Source organism: Oncorhynchus masou, chromosome 13, assembly GCF_036934945.1.
Source record: "Oncorhynchus masou masou isolate Uvic2021 chromosome 13, UVic_Omas_1.1, whole genome shotgun sequence".
Lineage (NCBI taxonomy): Eukaryota > Metazoa > Chordata > Actinopteri > Salmoniformes > Salmonidae > Oncorhynchus > Oncorhynchus masou.
Window position 1 is genome coordinate 97,391,572 of NC_088224.1, and position 18,633 is coordinate 97,410,204.

The 18,633-nt window shown below is 43.9% G+C and overlaps 1 protein-coding gene across 2 annotated transcripts in view; it reads right to left on the reverse strand.

The window, feature by feature from the left end:
* Positions 1–18,633, reverse strand: part of LOC135553260 (rho GTPase-activating protein 42) — a 240,268-nt gene that overhangs the window by 147,919 nt on the left and 73,716 nt on the right. For both annotated transcript variants that reach the window (XM_064985435.1, XM_064985434.1), the window contains exon 4: positions 8,313–8,384. In XM_064985435.1, coding sequence (XP_064841507.1) covers positions 8,313–8,384 — 72 coding nt within the window. The remainder of the gene's footprint in view (positions 1–8,312; positions 8,385–18,633) is intronic.

Below are 18,633 nucleotides of genomic sequence, written 5' to 3' on the forward strand. Positions count from 1 at the left end.
TAGGCACCTTAGAGATGATATGTACAGGACAGACTATATGCACCTTAGAGACTATATGTACAGGAGAGACTATATGCACCTTAGAGACTATATGTACAGGAGAGAAGATATGCACCTTAGAGACTATTTGCACCTTAGAGACTATATGCACCTTAGAGACTATATGTACAGGAGAGACTATATGCACCTTAGAGACGATATGCACCTCAGAGACTATATGTACAGGATAAACTATATGCACCATAGAGACTTTATGTACAGGACAGACTATATGCACCTTAGAGACTATATGCACCTTAGAGACAATATGTACAGAAGAGACTATATGTACAGGAGATACTATATGCACCTAAGAGACTATATGCACCTTAGAGACTATATGCACTGTAGAGACTATGCACCTTAGAGACCCTTAGACACTTTATGTACAGGAGAGACTATAGACACCTTAGAGACTATAGACACCTTAGAGACTAAATGCACAGGAGAGACTATTTGCACCTTAGAGACTATATATACAGGATAGACTATATGCACCTTCGAGACTATATGCACCTTCGAGATGATATGTACAGGAGAGACTATATGCACCTTAGAGACTATGCACCTTGGAGAAAATATGCACAGGAGAGACTCTTTGCATTTTAGAGACTATATGCACCTTAGAGACTATATGTACAGGACACTGTATATGCACCTTAGAGACTATTTGCACCTTAGAGACTATTTGCACCTTAGAGACTATATGCACCTTAGACACGATATGTACAGGAGACACTAAATGCACCTTAAAGACAATGCACCTTAGAGACTATTTGCACCTTAGAGACTGTATGCACTATAGAGACGATATGTATAGGAGAGACTATATGCACCTTAGAGACCATATGTACAGGACACTCTATATGCACCTTAGAGACTATATGTACAGGAGAGACTATATGTACCTTAGAGACGATATGTACAGGAGAGACTATATGCACCTTAGAGACAATATGTACAGGAGGGACTATATGCACCTTAGAGACTATATGTACAGGAGAGACTATATGTACCTTAGAGACGATATGTACAGGAGAGACTATATGCACCTTAGAGACTATATGTACAGGACAGACTATATGCACCTTAGAGACTATTTGCACCTTTGAGACTATATGCACCTTAGAGACTATATGTACAGGAGAGACTATATGCACCTTAGAGACTATATGTACAGGACAAACTATATGCACCTTAGAGACTATTTGCACCTTAGAGACTATATGCACCTTAGAGACGATATGTACAGGAGAGACTATATGCACCTTAGAGACTATATGTACAGGACAGACTATATGCACCTTAGAGACTATATGTACCTTAGAGATGATATGTACAGGAGAGACTATATGCACCTTAGAGACTATATGTACAGGAGAGACGATATGCACCTTAGAGACTATTTGCACCTTAGAGACTATATGCACCTTAGAGACTATATGTACAGGAGAGACTATATGCACCTTAGAGACTATATGTACAGGAGAGACTATATGCACCATAGAGACTATATGTACAGGACAGACTATATGCACCTTAGAGACTATTTGCACCTTAGAGAGTATATGCACCTTAGAGTCTATGTGTACAGGACAGACAATATGCACCTCAGAGACTATATGTACAGGAGAGACTATATGCACCTTAGAGGCTATATGCACCTTAGAGACTATATGTACAGGACACTCTATATGCACCTTAGAGACTATATGTATAGGACACTCAATATGCACCTTAGAGACTATATGTATAGGACACTCAATATGCACCTTAGAGACTATATGCACAGGAGATACTCTGAAGCTTAGAGATTATATGCACCTTAGAGACAATGTGTACAGGACAGACTATATGCACCTTAGAGACTATATGTATAGGACACTCAATATGCACCTTAGAGACTATTTGCACCTCAGAGACTATATGTACAGGACAGACTATATGTACAAGAGAGACTATATGTACAGGACACCCTATATGCACCTTAGCGACTATATGTACAGGAGAGACTATATGCACCTGAGAGACTATATGTATAGGACACTCTATATGCACCTTAGAGACTATTCACCTTAGAGACTATATGCACCTTAGAGTCTATATGTACAGGAGAGACTATATGCACCTTAGAGACTATATGTACAGGGGAGACTATATACACCTTAGAGACTATATGTATAGGACACTCTATATGCACCTTAGAGACTATGCACCTTAGAGACTATATGCACCTTAGAGTCTATATGTACATGAGAGACTGTGATTAGTGATTAGTGATTAGTGATTAGTGATTGCTGATTAGTGAGAGACAGAGAAAGGGAGAGAGAGACAGAGAGAGAGAGAGGGAGAGAGAGAGAGAGAGACAGAGAAAGAGAGAGAGAGAGCGAGACAGAGAAAGAGAGAGAGAAACAGAGAGAGAAACACAGAGAGAGAGAGAAAAGCAGAGAAAACCAGAGAGAAACCGAGAGAGAGACAGATAGAGAGAAAACACAGAGAGAGAGAGAGAGAGAGAGAGATAGAGACAGAGAGAGACACAGAGAAAGAGAAAGAGAGAGAAACAGAGAGAGAGAGGGGGATAGAAGGGTAGAGGAATGTGGGTGTTATTAGGACGAGGGAACTGTTGTGCTTTGGCCTAAACAGAAGAGGCAATATCTCAGAGGAAGGGTGACCTCACTGGGATTACCAGCAGTGGTATTTACCAAATAAGGTATGCAGATCTCTGCTCTCTCTGTGTGTTCATCTGACGTTCTCCGACGTGGGGAAAAGGTCAGACCGCCTGCACAATCTCTTTCCATGTCCCAAATGGCACCCTATTCCCTATGGGCCATGGTCAAAAGTAGTGAACTATCTATATAGGGTATAGGGTGTCATTTGGTACACAGACCCTCTCTGGGTATGGTGGAAAGTTGTCCAGGCACTCAATCGTGATCTCTGCCTTTAATCACACAGTTGGACTAATGTGTGTGTGTGTGTGTGTGTGTGTGTGTGTGTGTGTGTGTGTGTGTGTGTGTGTGTGTGTGTGTGTGTGTGTGTGTGTGTGTGTGTGTGTGTGTGTGTGTGTGTGTGGGTGTGTGTGTGGGTGGGTAGGTGTGTGTGTGTGTGTGTGTGTGTGTGTGTGTGTGTGTGTGTGTGTGTGTGTGTGTGTGTGTGTGTGTGTGTGTGTGTGTGTGTGTGTGTGTGTGTGTGTGTGTGTGTGTGTGGGTGGGTAGGTGTGTGTGTGTGTGTGTGTGTGTGTGTGTGTGTGTGTGTGTGTGTGTGTGTGTGTGTGTGTGTGTGTGTGTGTGTGTGTGTGTTGAGAAGGGTGAACCATTAGGAGGAAGTAGTCTGAGAAAAGTTGGAGAGGGGGGAGGAGAGGGGGAGTGACAGAGGAGGGGGGAGTGAAAGTTTAAGGGGAGTGAAAGTTTAGGGGGAAGTGAAAGAGGGGGGAGGAGGGAGTGACAGAGGAGGGGGAGAGGGGGAGTGAAAGTTTAGGGGGGAGTGACAGAGGTTAGGGGAGGTGATGGCTTTTAAGAAGCCATTTTATAAACAGAGAGGATGATGTCTGAGAGAGAAAGAAAAGGAAAGAGACACAGAGAGAGAGGGAGAGAGAGAACCTATATTTATGTTTCATTATTTCCCCTTTTGTACTTGAACTATTACAACACTGCAGTTTGAAATGTCTATATTATTTTGTTACTTTTGTGAGGGCAAAATTTACAGTACGTTTTTTACGATGAGGCTGGGTCTAGTTATAGTATAGATGGTGGTGTAGTTCAGGCTGGGTCTAGTCAGGCTATAGATGGTGGTGTAGATGAGGCTGGTCTAGTCAGGCTATAGATGGTGGTGTAGATGAGGCTGGGTCTAGTTATAGTATAGATGGTGGTGTAGTTCAGGCTGGGTCTAGTCAGGCTATAGATGGTGGTGTAGATGAGGCTGGTCTAGTCAGGCTATAGATGGTGGTGTAGTTCAGGCTGGGTCTAGTCAGGCTATAGATGGTGGTGTAGTTCAGGCTGGGTCTAGTCAGGCTATAGATGGTGGTGTAGATGAGGCTGGGTCTAGTTATAGTATAGATGGTGGTGTAGATGAAGCTGGTCTAGTTCAGGTTATAGATGGTGGTGTAGTTCAGGCTGGGTCTAGTCAGGCTATAGATGGTGGTGTAGATGAGGCTGGGTCTAGTTATAGTATAGATGGTGGTGTAGATGAGGCTGGGTCTAGTTATAGTATAGATGGTGGTGTAGATGAGGCTGGTCTAGTCAGGCTATAGATGGTGGTGTAGATGAGGCTGGTCTAGTCATGTTATAGATGGTGGTGTAGATGAGGCTGGTCTAGTCAGGCTATAGATGGGTGTGTAGATGAGGCTGGTCTAGTCAGGCTATAGATGGTGGTGTAGATGAGGCTGGGTCTAGTTATAGTATAGATGGTGGTGTAGATGAGGCTGGGTCTAGTCAGGCTATAGATGGTGGTGTAGATGAGGCTGGTCTAGTCAGGCTATAGATGGTGGTGTAGATGAGGCTGGGTCTAGTTATAGTATAGATGGTGGTGTAGATGAGGCTGGTCTAGTCAGGCTATAGATGGTGGTGTAGATGAGGCTGGTCTAGTCAGGCTATAGATGGTGGTGTAGATGAGGCTGGGTCTAGTCATGTTATAGATGGTGGTGTAGTTCAGGCTGGGTCTAGTCAGGTTATAGATGGTGGTGTAGATGAGGCTGGGTCTAGTTATAGTATAGATGGTGGTGTAGATGAGACTGGGTCTAGTCAGGATATAGATGGTGGTGTAGATGAGGCTGGTCTAGTCATGTTATAGATGGTGGTGTAGATGAGGCTGGGTCTAGTCAGGCTATAGATAGTGGTGTAGATGAGACTGGGTCTAGTTATGCTATAGATGGTGGTGTAGATGAGGCTGGTCTAGTCAGGCTATAGATGGTGGTGTAGATGAGACTGGTCTAGTCATGTTATAGATGGTGGTGTAGATGAGACTGGGTCTAGTCAGGCTATAGATGGTGGTGTAGATGAGGCTGGGTCTAGTCAGGTTATAGATGGTGGTGTAGATGAGGCTGGGTCTAGTCAGGTTATAGATGGTGTTGTAGATGAGGCTGGGTCTAGTCAGGATATAGATGGTGGTGTAGATGAGACTGGGTCTAGTCAGGCTATAGATGGTGGTGTAGATGAGGCTGGGTCTAGTCAGGCTATAGATAGTGGTGTAGATGAGGCTGGTCTAGTCAGGCTATAGATGGTGGTGTAGATGAGGCTGGGTCTAGTCAGGCTATAGATAGTGGTGTAGATGAGGCTGGTCTAGTCAGGCTATAGATGGTGGTGTAGATGAGGCTGGGTCTAGTTATAGTATAGATGGTGGTGTAGATGAGGCTGGGTCTAGTTATAGTATAGATGGTGGTGTAGATGAGGCTGGGTCTAGTCATGTTATAGATGGGTGTGTAGATGAGGCTGGTCTCGTCAGGCTATAGATGGTGGTGTAGATGAGGCTGGGTCTAGTCATGTTATAGATGGTGGTGTAGACGAGGCTGGTCTAGTCAGGCTATAGATGGTGGTGTAGATGAGGCTGGTCTCGTCAGGCTATAGATGGTGGTGTAGATGAGGCTAGTCTAGTCAGGTTATAGATGGTGGTGTAGTTCAGGCTGGGTCTAGTTGTAGTATAGATGGGTGTGTAGATGAGGCTGGGTCTAGTCAGGTTATAGATGGTGTTGTAGATGAGGCTGGGTCTAGTCATGTTATAGATAGTGGTGTAGATGAAGGCTGGGTCTAGTCAGGTTATAGATGGTGGTGTAGATGAGGCTGGGTCAAGTCAGGTTATAGATGGTGGTGTAGATCTCTGTGTGTTTCTCTCTCTCACTCTCTCTCTCAATTCAATTCAATTCAGTTCAATTTCAACCTTGAATAGTCTCCTCAGAGAGGTCTTTGAAACCTTCAATAAGGATTTCAAATTTGGGGAAATGACACTCTGTAATTGTTTTATATTTTTGACATGTTGTCAGGAAATGCAGCTCCGTCTCAGGTTCTGTTCTTGTGCAGTGGTTGAACAGCCTTTCCTCTACAGGGAGCCAAGTTTTCCTGTGTCTACCCTTCTCAATGCAAGGCTGTGCTCACTGAGCCTGTACTTTGTCAAGGGTTGTCTAAGGTTTTGATCAGTACTATGGTCAAATAGTTAGCCACGGTGTACTGTCCATTTAGGGCCAGATAGCACTGCATTTTGCTTTGTGTTTGTGTTTCCCAATAAGTAATGTAGTTTTGTTTTGACCGTGTTGTAATTTGGTTGACCCTGATTGATTGGATGTTCTGGTCCTGAGGCTTCAGTGTGTTAGAACATGTTTGTGAACTCGGCCCCAGGACCAGCTGGATGGGGGGACTATTTTCTTTGCTCAGCTCTTGGCATTGCAGGGGTTGGTAATGATATGAGAGGGGGTCTCTGTATTTGAGATGTTTCCAAAACTAAATTGCTCTTTTTTGAGTTTTTACTATTAGTGGATTTTGGGCTAATTCTGCCCTGCATGCATCGTTTGTCATTTTCCTCTGGACATGTAGGAGAATCTTACAGAACTCGGCATGCAGGGTTTCAATGGGGTCTTTGTCCCATTTGATGAAATCTTGTTTTGCAAGTGGTAGTCCCTCTCTCTCTCTCTATCTCTCTCTCCCTCTCTTTCTTACTCACTCTCTCCCTCTCTCCCTCCCTCTCTCTCTCCCTCTCTCCCTCTCTCTCTCACTCACTCTCTCCCTCTCTCTCTCCCTCTCTCTCTCCTTCTCTCTCTCTCTCTCTCTCTCTCTCTCTCTATCTATATATCTATATATATATCTATAGATATATATATATATATACATATATAGGGGCGGCAGGGTAGCCTAGTGGTTAGAGCGTAATAGGTTGCAAGTTCAAATCCCCGAGCTGACAAGGTACAAATCTGTCGTTCTGCCTCTGAACAAGCAGTTAACCCACTGTTCCTAGGCCGTCATTGAAAATAAGAATTTGTTCTTAATTAACTGACTTGCCTAGTAAAATAAAGGTAAAAATATATATATATATAAATATGTCTCTCAGTTTCTCTCTTTCTCTCTCTCCATCTCGCTCTGCTCATGCAGTATAAATTCTCACTGTGAAGTTGGAATGTTTATCACAAGGCTTGGCTTATGTACAAATGAGAGAATCATTCACCAGGGACAGCACGAATAGACTAAGGAGCACAGTGGGAGGTGTTTGTGCAATGTGTGTGTTCAGATCCAGTGTGCGTGTGTGTGATCTCACCAAGGGAAAGACCACAGATGTGCTACTGGTCAATGCTGCTTGTCTATAATGGCAGGCAACAACAAGACAGCACTCTACGAAGTGTTCAGACACACACACACACACACACACACACACACACACACACACTATAGAGAGTTGTGCTCATAGCGTTTCAACGGTCAGGGAGATAGAGCTGGTTTAGCTCATAGCGTTTCAACGGTCAGGGAGATAGAGCTGGTTGAGCTCATAGCGTTTCAACGGTCAGGGAGATAGAGCTGGTTGAGCTCATAGCGTTTCCATGGTCAGGGAGATAGAGCTGGTTTAGCTCATAGCATTTCAACGGTCAGGGAGATAGAGCTGGTTGAGCTCATAGCGTTTCAATGGTCAGGGAGATAGAGCTTATAGCATTTCAATGGTCAGGAAGATAGAGCTCATAGCGTTTCAACGGTCAGGGAGATAGAGCTGGTTGAGCTCATAGCGTTTCAGTGGTCAGGGAGATAGAGCTCATAGCGTTTCAACGGTCAGGGAGATAGAGCTGGTTGAGCTCATAGCGTTTCAACGGTCAGGGAGATAGAGCTCATAGCATTTCAACGGTCAGGGAGATAGAGCTGGTTTTGAATAAATGAATGTTGTAGGTTACTAACGGTTACTAAGTTTATGAATTTGTCTTTCTGGTTAACTTCATGTTTTTCTCTTGCCTTTACATTCAGCACAGTCCACTTTCTGATGGACACCAGCCTGTGTTTTATATCGATCTATTCATTACATTACATTATACTCACTGGTATCACAATTACACGTGTGGAAATCAGCAGAACATCATATATCCACCTTAAACCCCTCTGATTGCACACTACAGCATGTCGTGTTCAGATGTAGTGGTTGTAATACCTGACATACAGTATTCATTAGAATAGATACTCATTGGTGAGGATACACTTGTCATTGTATGTGAATTATATATTTGGATATCATTAAAATGCCTGATAAATATCTTAAACCAATCTGTAATAACAGTAAACATGTTGTTCAGATATAATGTTGTTTTTTTATCTCACCTTTGCAGCTCCAATCTGTTCCTTCCTGAACTTCTCTAAAGGTGCAATTAGCACATCATCTGCATTCTGGATCTGCAACACAAATACACAGACACACGGCATTCAATCACGGATTCAACAGTAGCGCACAATTGGCCCAGCGTGGTTAGGGGAGGGTTTGGCCCAGCGTCGTCTGGGTTAGGGGAGGGTTTGGCCCAGCGTGGTTAGGGGAGGGTTTGGCCCAGCGTCGTCCGGGTTAGGTGAGGGCTTGGCCCAGCGTGGTTAGGGGAGGGTTTGGCCCAGCGTCGTCCGGGTTAGGTGAGGGCTTGGCCCAGCGTCGTCCGGGTTAGGGGAGGGTTTGGCCCAGCGTCTTACGGGTTAGGGGAGGGTTTGGCCCAGCGTCTTACGGGTTAGGTGAGGGTTTGGCCCAGCGTCGTCCGGGTTAGGGGAGGGTTTGGCTGGCTTCCACGATAAACAGGTGGGTGTTAAGTAGCGTGGTTTGGCGGGTCATATTTCAGAGGACGCATGACTCAACCTTCGCCTCCCGAGCCCGTTGGGACAAGATCAGAATTGGGGAGAAAAATGGGGTAAAATACATCCTCCCTGTCTCATTTCAGATACATCCTCCCTGTCTCATTTCAGATACATCCTCCCTGTCTCATTTCAGATACATCTCCCCCTCTCACTCACTCACTCACTCACTCACTCACTCACTCACTCACTCACTCACTCACTCACTCACTCACTTTGTAGTGAGTGATTTGTAGTGTTATTCTGCTGCTTCTGTGATAAACTCTAGACACCAGCCTGTTCACTGTTCATTACCACATTATTCTGCTGCTTCTGTGATAAACTCTAGACACCAACCTGTTCACTGTTCATTACTACATTATTCTGCTGCTTCCGTGATAAACTCTAGACACCAGCCTGTTCATTACTACATTATTCTGCTGCTTCCGTGATAAACTCTATATACCAGGCTGTTCATGTTTCATCAGACCAGAGGACATTTCATCCAAAAGTATTATCTTTGTCACCATGTGCAGTTGCAAACCGTAGTCTGGCTTTTTATGGTGGTTTTGGAGCAGTGGCTTCTTTCTTGCTGAACGGCCTTTCAGGTTATGTCGATATAGGACTCATTTTACTGTGGATATAGATACCTTTGTACCTGTTTCTTCCAGCATCTTCACAAGGTCCTTTGCTGTTGTTCTGGGATTGATTTGCACTTTTCACACCAAAGTACGTTCATCTCTAGGGGACAGAACGCTTCTCCTTCCTGAGCGGTATGCTGGCTGCGTGGTCCCATGGTGTTTATACTTGTGTACTATTGTTTGTACAGATGAACGTTGTACCTTCAGGCGTTTGGAAATTGCTCCCAAGGATGAACCAGATTGTTTTTTCCTGAGGTCTTGGCTGATTTCTTTTGATTTTCCCATGATGTCAAGCAAAGAGGCACTGAGTTTGAAGGTAGGCCTTGAAATACATCCACAGGTACACCTCCAATTGACTGAAATTATGTCAATTAGCCTATCAGAATCTTCTAAAGCCATTACATCATTTTCTGGAATTTTCCAGTCTGTTTATAGGCACAGTCAACTTAGTGTATGAAAACTTCTGACCCACTGGAATTGTGATACGGTGAAATAATCTGTCTGTAAAACAATTGTTGGAAAAATAACTTGTGTCATGCACAAAGTAGATGTCCTAACCGACTTGCCGAAACTGTTTGTCAACAGGAAATTTGTGGAGTGGTTGAAAAACGAGTTTTAATGACTCCAACCTAAGTGTATGTAAACGTCCGACTCCAACTGAATGTGTAGAGGGATATTACACCACGTTTCTCCATCAACACCATCTCTTTTTACTTCTGAACAAAGCTATTTAAAGCTATATAAATACACATTTTACTCAACGCTAGGGTCCCAAAGTGGCAGCGTATTCCCTATGTAGTGCACTACTTTTTGACAGTGGGACGACTCCTGTCGTTGAGACCTGAAACCAGTCTGACAGAAAGTAAGCAACAAGAACTGAATGGGAGCCCTTTGCATATGGACTGCATGTCTGCACGTCGGCAGCTCCAATACAATGAGCCTAAATACGAGAATGGGGATTTGAATGGGCCCTGGTGCATGACTTAACTGGACTGGAAGTCTACAGTTTCACCAAATGGCATTAAGATCGAGTCTACAGATTCACCAAATGGCATTATGATCAAGTCTACAGTTTCACCAAATGGCATTATGATCAAGTCTACAGTTTCACCAAATGGCATTATGATCAAGTCTACAGATTCACCAAATGGCATTATGATCAAGTCTACAGACTCACCAAATGGCATTATGATCAAGTCTACAGATTCACCAAATGGCATTATGATCAAGTCTACAGACTCACCAAATGGCATTATGATCAAGTCTACAGATTCACCAAATGGCATTATGATCAAGTCTACAGATTCACCAAATGGCATTATGATCAAGTCTACAGACTCACCAAATGGCATTATGATCAAGTCTACAGATTCACCAAATGGCATTATGATCAAGTCTACAGATTCACCAAATGGCATTATGATCAAGTCTACAGTTTCACCAAATGGCATTATGATCAAGTCTACAGTTTCACCAAATGGCATTATGATCAAGTCTACGGTTTCACCATATCCCTCTCTGTACTTCCTCAGTGCACAATTTTTGTAAATTTATTTATTTCCCCTTTATTTAACCAGGTAGGCCGGTTGAGAACACCTTTATTTAACCAGGGAGGCTAGTTGAGAACACCTTTATTTAACCAGGGAGGCCAGTAGAGAACACCTTTATCTAACCAGGTAGGCCGGTTGAGAACACCTTTATTTAACCAGGTAGGCCAGTTGAGAACACCTTTATTTAACCAGGTAGACCAGTTGAGAACACCTTTATTTAACCAGGTAGGCCGGTTGAGAACACCTTTATTTAACCAGGTAGGCCGGTTGAGAACACCTTTATTTAACCAGGTAGGCCGGTTGAGAACACCTTTATTTAACCAGGTAGGCCAGTTGAGAACACCTTTATTTAACCAGGTAGGCCGGTTGAGAACACCTTTATTTAACCAGGTAGGCCGGTTGAGAACACCTTTATTTAACCAAAGCAGTTGGAGGCCATGGAAGGAGTGTTGTATGGAATGACAGAGTGAAAGCCTTGGTCTATGAAGAAGGCTGCAAAAAATAGTTTTTTTTATCAATGTTGGTTATATCATTTAGAGCTGAGGTGCATCCATGATCAGCTTGGAAACCAGATTGCATAGGTACAGTGGGATTCAAGAAGGTCGGTGATCTGTTTGTTCACTTGGCTCTTAGAAAGGCAGGATTGATATTTATTTTACCTTTATTTAACTAAGCAAGTCAGATAAGAACAAATTCTTATTTTCAATGGCGGCCTAGAAACAGTGAATGAATGCTTGTTCAGGGGCAGAATGACAGATTTGTACCTTGTCAGCTCGGGGGTTTGAACTTGCAACCTTCCGGTTACTAGTCCAACGCTCTAACCACTATGCTACCCTGCCGGCCCGATACAGGTCTGTAACAGTTTGGGTGTAGAGGGGGATGACCGCGGCCGCTTTCCAATCTTTAGGAATCTCAAACAATATGATAGAGAGGTTGAACAGACGAGTTATAGGGGTTGTGACAATGGTGGCTGATAATTTTAGGAACAGAGGGTCCAGATTGTCAAGCCCGGCTGATTTGTAGGGATCCAGATTCTGCAGCTCTTTCAGAACATCAGCTGTCTGGATTTGGGTGAAGGAGAAGCAGGGGGGACTTGGGCAAGTTGCTGTGGGGGGGGGGGGGCAGAGCTGTTGGCCGGGGTTGGGGTAGCCAGGGGGAAAGCATGGCCAGCTGTAGAAAAATGTAGATTTATTGGTGGTGACAGTGTTTCCTAGCCTCAGTGTAGTGGGCAGCTGGGAGGAGGTGCTCTTATTCTCCATGGACTTTACAGTGTCCCAGAACATTTTGGAATTAATGCTGCAGGATGCAAATTTCTGTTTGAAAAAGCTAGCCTTTGCTTTCCTTGCTGACTGTGTGTATTGGTTCCTGACTTCCCTGAAAAGTTGCATCTCGCGGGGACTATTCAAAGCTAATGCCGAACGCCACAGGATAGTTTTGTGCTGGTCAAGGGCAGTCAAGTCTGGAGTGAACCAAGGGCTATATCTGTTCTAAGTTCTGCATTTTTTTGAAAGGGGCATGCTTATGGATGGAGAGGAAGGCACTTTTTAAGAACAACCAGGCATCCTCTACTGACGGGATGAGGTCGATATCCTTCCAGGATACCCGGGTCAGGTCTATTAGAAAGGCCTGCTTGCAGAAGTGTTTTAGGGAGCTTTTGACAGTGATGAGGGGTGGTTGTTTGACCGTGGACCCATTACGCACGCAGGCAATGAGGCAGTGATTGCTGAGATCCTGGTTGAAGAAAGAATAGGTGTATTTAGAGAGCAAGTTGGTCAGGATGATATCTATGAGGGTGCCCATGTTTACGGATTTGGGGTTGTACCTGGCAGGTTCCTTTTTAATTTGTGTGAGATTGAGGACATCATGCATCTACACCTGCATTGCTTGCTGTTTGGGGTTGTAGGCTGGGTTTCTGTACAGCACTTTGAGATATCAGCTGATGTACGAAGGGCTATATAAATCCATTTGATTGATCTAGCTCAGATTGTCCGACGGTCCGGGGTGTTAAGCATCATGCTTGATAGCTACCAGTTAAAGTGAGAAGGGATGATCATCAATACTGCCCCCATCATACAGTAACACTGGGTATAATATCCTCCGTTTCTACACGGTGACCTTTAAAAAGAGGCAGTGAAAGACTGTGATTACATCAGTGAGTCCTGAATGGCTCCAGAGGGAAGAATGCAGCTGTGAGAACAGCTTTCACTTCAGTTCCAGTTAAAGCCAGAGTGTGTCTGGAATGACAGTGCAGTAGTTATAGAAGCACCTGGATATGTTCTGTCTGGAACTCTCTAAACTCACCCACCTAACAACATGTAATAAATAACACTCTCATGAGCACCACAAATCAGAAAGTACTGAAATACAGGAAGAAAAAAAATAACCGATAGTAACAGGCCAGAGTAGAAGATTGGGGATAGTAACAGACCAGAGTGGAACATTGGGGATAGTAACAGACCAGAGTGGATGATTGGGGATAGTAACAGACCAGAGTGGAGCATTGGGGATAGTAACAGACCAGAGTAGAAGATTGGGGATAGTAACAGACCAGAGTAGAACATTGGGGATAGTAACAGACCAGAGTAGAACATTGGGGATAGTAACAGACCAGAGTAGAAGATTGGGGATAGTAACAGACCAGGGTGGAACATTGGGGATAGTAACAGACCAGAGTAGAACATTGGGGATAGTAACAGACCAGAGTAGAACATTGGGGATAGTAACAGACCAGAGTAGAACATTGGGGATAGTAACAGACCAGAGTAGAACATTGGGGATAGTAACAGACCAGAGTGGATGATTGGGGATAGTAACAGACCAGAGTAGAAGATTGGGGATAGTAACAGACCAGAGTAGAACATTGGGGATAGTAACAGACCAGAGTAGAAGATTGGGGATAGTAACAGACCAGAGTAGAAGATTGGGGATAGTAACAGACCAGAGTAGAACATTGGGGATAGTAACAGACCAGAGTAGAAGATTGGGGATAGTAACAGACCAGAGTGGAAGATTGGGGATAGTAACAGACCAGAGTAGAAGATTGGGGATAGTAACAGACCAGGGTGGAACATTGGGGATAGTAACAGACCAGGGTGGAACATTGGGGATAGTAACAGACCAGAGTAGAACATTGGGGATAGTAACAGACCAGAGTAGAAGATTGGGGATAGTAACAGACCAGAGTAGAAGATTGGGGATAGTAACAGACCAGGGTGGAACATTGGGGATAGTAACAGACCAGAGTAGAAGATTGGGGATAGTAACAGACCAGAGTAGAAGATTGGGGATAGTAACAGACCAGAGTAGAAGATTGGGGATAGTAACAGACCAGAGTGGAACATTGGGGATAGTAACAGACCAGAGTGGATGATTGGGGATAGTAACAGACCAGAGTGGAGCATTGGGGATAGTAACAGACCAGAGTAGAAGATTGGGGATAGTAACAGACCAGAGTAGAAGATTGGGGATAGTAACAGACCAGAGTGGAACATTGGGGATGGTAACAGACCAGAGTGGAACATTGGGGATAGTAACAGACCAGAGTGGAATCTCTGAGAATTTATGTTGCCCATAACGCATTTTATGAGAGAGGTAAACCTAATTTCTCCACTGAACTAACATAGATTTGAATGAAAATATTTTAAAATAATAATTTACATTTGGTGAACATTCAGTTTAAAATGGCAGAGTATTAAAACTCTCACTGTATGTAAATTCTATCTGTGAGTTATTTCGGCACCTCTGGCACTGCAATATCTATTTCCTCCCGAGCACAGAGCAACGGCCGGCAGGAGATATAGTACATTATGTTAGCAAACAGCTCTCACAGACCAGCAGCTCTAGTCTAACTGGCGTGTGTGTGTGCACACGTGTGTGTGTGTGTGTGTAAACTCTTCTCCCCACTCAGCCCAGCGGGAATAGCAGCCATCTACAGACTGATTATGTGGGTCATGAGAGAAAACACTTCTTATCTGAGGAATTCACAACCTTACAGCTCGGTTTGAATAGCGGGAACAGGGTTATCGAGATTTAATGAGATTTCCCACCCAAACCCACTCCCTTTTCCGGGGATAAATAACTGGGGAAACCGCTAAATTATTAGATGTTATTTCTATGACCTGAAATGGAACTGTTAAATTTGCCTTTTTGCAATGTCTAAATCTCAATGTCTAAATCTCAATGTCTAAATCTCAGTGTCTAAATCTCAATGTCTAATGTCTCAATGTCTCAATGTGCAATGTCTAAATCTCAATGTCTAAATCTCAATGTCTAATGTCTCAATGTGCAATGTCTAAATCTCAATGTCTAATGTCTCAATGTCTAAATCTCAATGTCTAAATCTCAATGTCTAATGTCTCAATGTCTAAATCTCAATGTCTAAATCTCAATGTCTAATGTCTCAATGTCTAAATCTCAATGTCTAAATCTCAATGTCTAATGTCTCAATGTCTAATGTCTCAATGTCTCAATGTGCAATGTCTAAATCTCAATGTCTAATATCTCAATGTCTAATGTCACAATGTCTCAATGTGCAATGTCTAAATCTCAATGTCTAATGTCTCAATGTCTAAATCTCAATGTCTAAATTTCAATGTCTAATGTCTCAATGTCTCAATGTCTAAATCTCAATGTCTAAATCTCAATGTCTAATGTCTCAATGTCTAAATCTCAATGTCTAAATCTCAATGTCTAATGTCTCAATGTCTAATGTCTCAATGTCTCAATGTGCAATGTCTAAATCTCAATGTCTAATATCTCAATGTCTAATGTCACAATGTCTCAATGTGCAATGTCGAAATCTCCCCGGCCTTCTCTCTGCTATCTGCATTATGAATCATCAACGCTCAGGGTGGGGACAGACAGCCCATCTCAGGGTGGGGACAGACAGCCCATCTCAGGGTGGGGACAGACAGCCCCTCTCAGGGTGGGGACAGACAGCTCATCTCAGGGTGGGGACAGACAGCCCCTCTCAGGGTGGGGACAGACAGCTCATCTCAGGGTGGGGACAGACAGCCCATCTCAGGGTGGGGACAGACAGCCCATCTCAGGGTGGGGACAGACAGCCCATCTCAGGGTGGGGACAGGCAGCCCATCTCAGGGTGGGGACAGACAGCCCATCTCAGGGTGGGGACAGACAGCCCATCTCAGGGTGGGGACAGACAGCCCATCTCAGGGTGAGGACAGACAGCCCATCTCAGGGTGGGGACAGACAGCCCATCTCAGGGTGGGGACAGACAGCCCATCTCAGGGTGGGGACAGGCAGCCCATCTCAGGGTGGGGACAGACAGCCCATCTCAGGGTGGGGACAGACAGCTCATCTCAGGGTGGGGACAGACAGCCCATCTCAGGGTGGGGACAGACAGCCCATCTCAGTATGGAGCCCAGTTCACAATGCATGTAGACCTATCATCTCATCAAAGTCACTTGTTTTCTTGTGACAGGTAGGCCTACATTTGCTGTAGCATAGCCTATGATACAATAACATAAGGACGAAATGCTTGTCTAATTTACACTTCTCCATCTGGCTTTCGGGGGTCAGCTGCTGCAGTTTTAAAACAGCCAATCACTCGAACATCTTTGCTTTAAATCAATGTGCATGAGAGCACATTCTCGCAGTCTTTCTCTCTCAAAAACACATAATCCTGTTTAAGATTGATTTATATATTGGTGTCCTCGCCTACTTCCCCCAGGTCATACATTCAATGTAGCATTAGCCTTATATTACGCTAATTCAATCTGATTCTACTGTTTGCATCAGTCACCTGATGTGGAATAGAGTTCCATGTTGTCATGGCTCTATGTAGTACTGTGGAATAGAGTTCCATGTAGTCATGGCTCTATGTAGTACTGTGGAATAGAGTTCCATGTAGTCATGGCTCTATGTAGTACTGTGGAATAGAGTTCCATGTAGTCATGGCTCTATGTAGTACTGTGGAATAGAGTTCCATGTAGTCATGGCTCTATGTAGTACTGTGGAATAGAGTTCCATGTAGTCATGGCTCTATGTAGTACTGTGGAATAGAGTTCCATGTAGTCATGTCTCTATGTAGTACTGTGGAATAGAGTTCCATGTAGTCATGGCTCTATGTAGTACTGTGGAATAGAGTTCCATGTAGTCATGTCTCTATGTAGTACTGTGGAATAGAGTTCCATGTAGTCATGGCTCTATGTAGTACTGTGGAATAGAGTTCCATGTAGTCATGGCTCTATGTAGTACTGTGGAATAGAGTTCCATGTAGTCATGGCTCTATGTAGTACTGTGGAATAGAGTTCCATGTAGTCATGGCTCTATGTAGTACTGTGGAATAGAGTTCCATGTAGTCATGGCTCTATGTAGTACTGTGGAATAGAGTTCCATGTAGCCATGGCTCTATGTAGTACTGTGGAATAGAGTTCCATGTAGTCATGGCTCTATGTAGTACTGTGGAATAGAGTTCCATGTGGTCATGGCTCTATGTAGTACTGTGGAATAGAGTTGCATGTAGTCGTGTCTCTATGTAGTACTGTGGAATAGAGTTCCATGTAGTCATGGCTCTATGTAGTACTGTGGAATAGAGTTCCATGTAGTCATGGCTCTATGTAGTACTGTGGAATAGAGTTCCATGTAGTCATGGCTCTATGTAGTACTGTGGAATAGAGTTCCATGTAGTCATGGCTCTATGTAGTACTGTGGAATAGAGTTCCATGTAGTCATGGCTCTATGTAGTACTGTGGAATAGAGTTCCATGTAGTCATGGCTCTATGTAGTACTGTGGAATAGAGTTCCATGTAGTCATGGCTCTATGTAGTACTGTGGAATAGAGTTCCATGTAGTCATGGCTCTATGTAGTACTGTGGAATAGAGTTCCATGTAGTCATGGCTCTATGTAGTACTGTGGAATAGAGTTCCATGTAGTCATGGCTCTATGTAGTACTGTGCGCCTCCCATAGTCTGTTCTGGACTTGGGGACTGTGAAGATACATGGGTATGCATGGGTGACTGAGCAGTGTGCTAGTCGTTTAAAAAGACAGCTCGGTGCTTTCAGCCAATACGTCTCACAAATACAAGTAGTGATTAAGTCAATCTCTCCTCCACTTTCAGCCAGGAGAGATTGACATGCATATTATTAATGTATGCTCTCTGTGTTCATCCAAGGACCAACCCTGTTCTGAGCCTATTTACATTTTCCTTAGTCCCTCTTTAAAGCACCTGAACACACGACTGAACAGTAGTCCAGGGACTGTATGACCTGCCTTGTTGATAGTGTTGTTAAGAAGGTAGAAACTAGGGCCTGTAGGACCTGCCTTGTTGATAGTGTTGTTAAGAAGGTAGAAACTAGGGCCTGTAGGACCTGCCTTGTTGATAGTGCTGTTAAGAAGGTAGAAACTAGGACCTGTAGAACCTGCCTTGTTGATAGTGTTGGTAAGAAGGTAGAAACTAGGGCCTGTAGGACCTGCCTTGTTGATAGTGTTGGTAAGAAGGTAGAAACTAGGGCCTGTAGGACCTGCCTTGTTGATAGTGTTGTTAAGAAGGTAGAAACTAGGGCCTGTAGGACCTGCCTTGTTGATAGTGCTGTTAAGAAGGTAGAAACTAGGACCTGTAGAACCTGCCTTGTTGATAGTGTTGGTAAGAAGGTAGAAACTAGGGCCTGTAGGACCTGC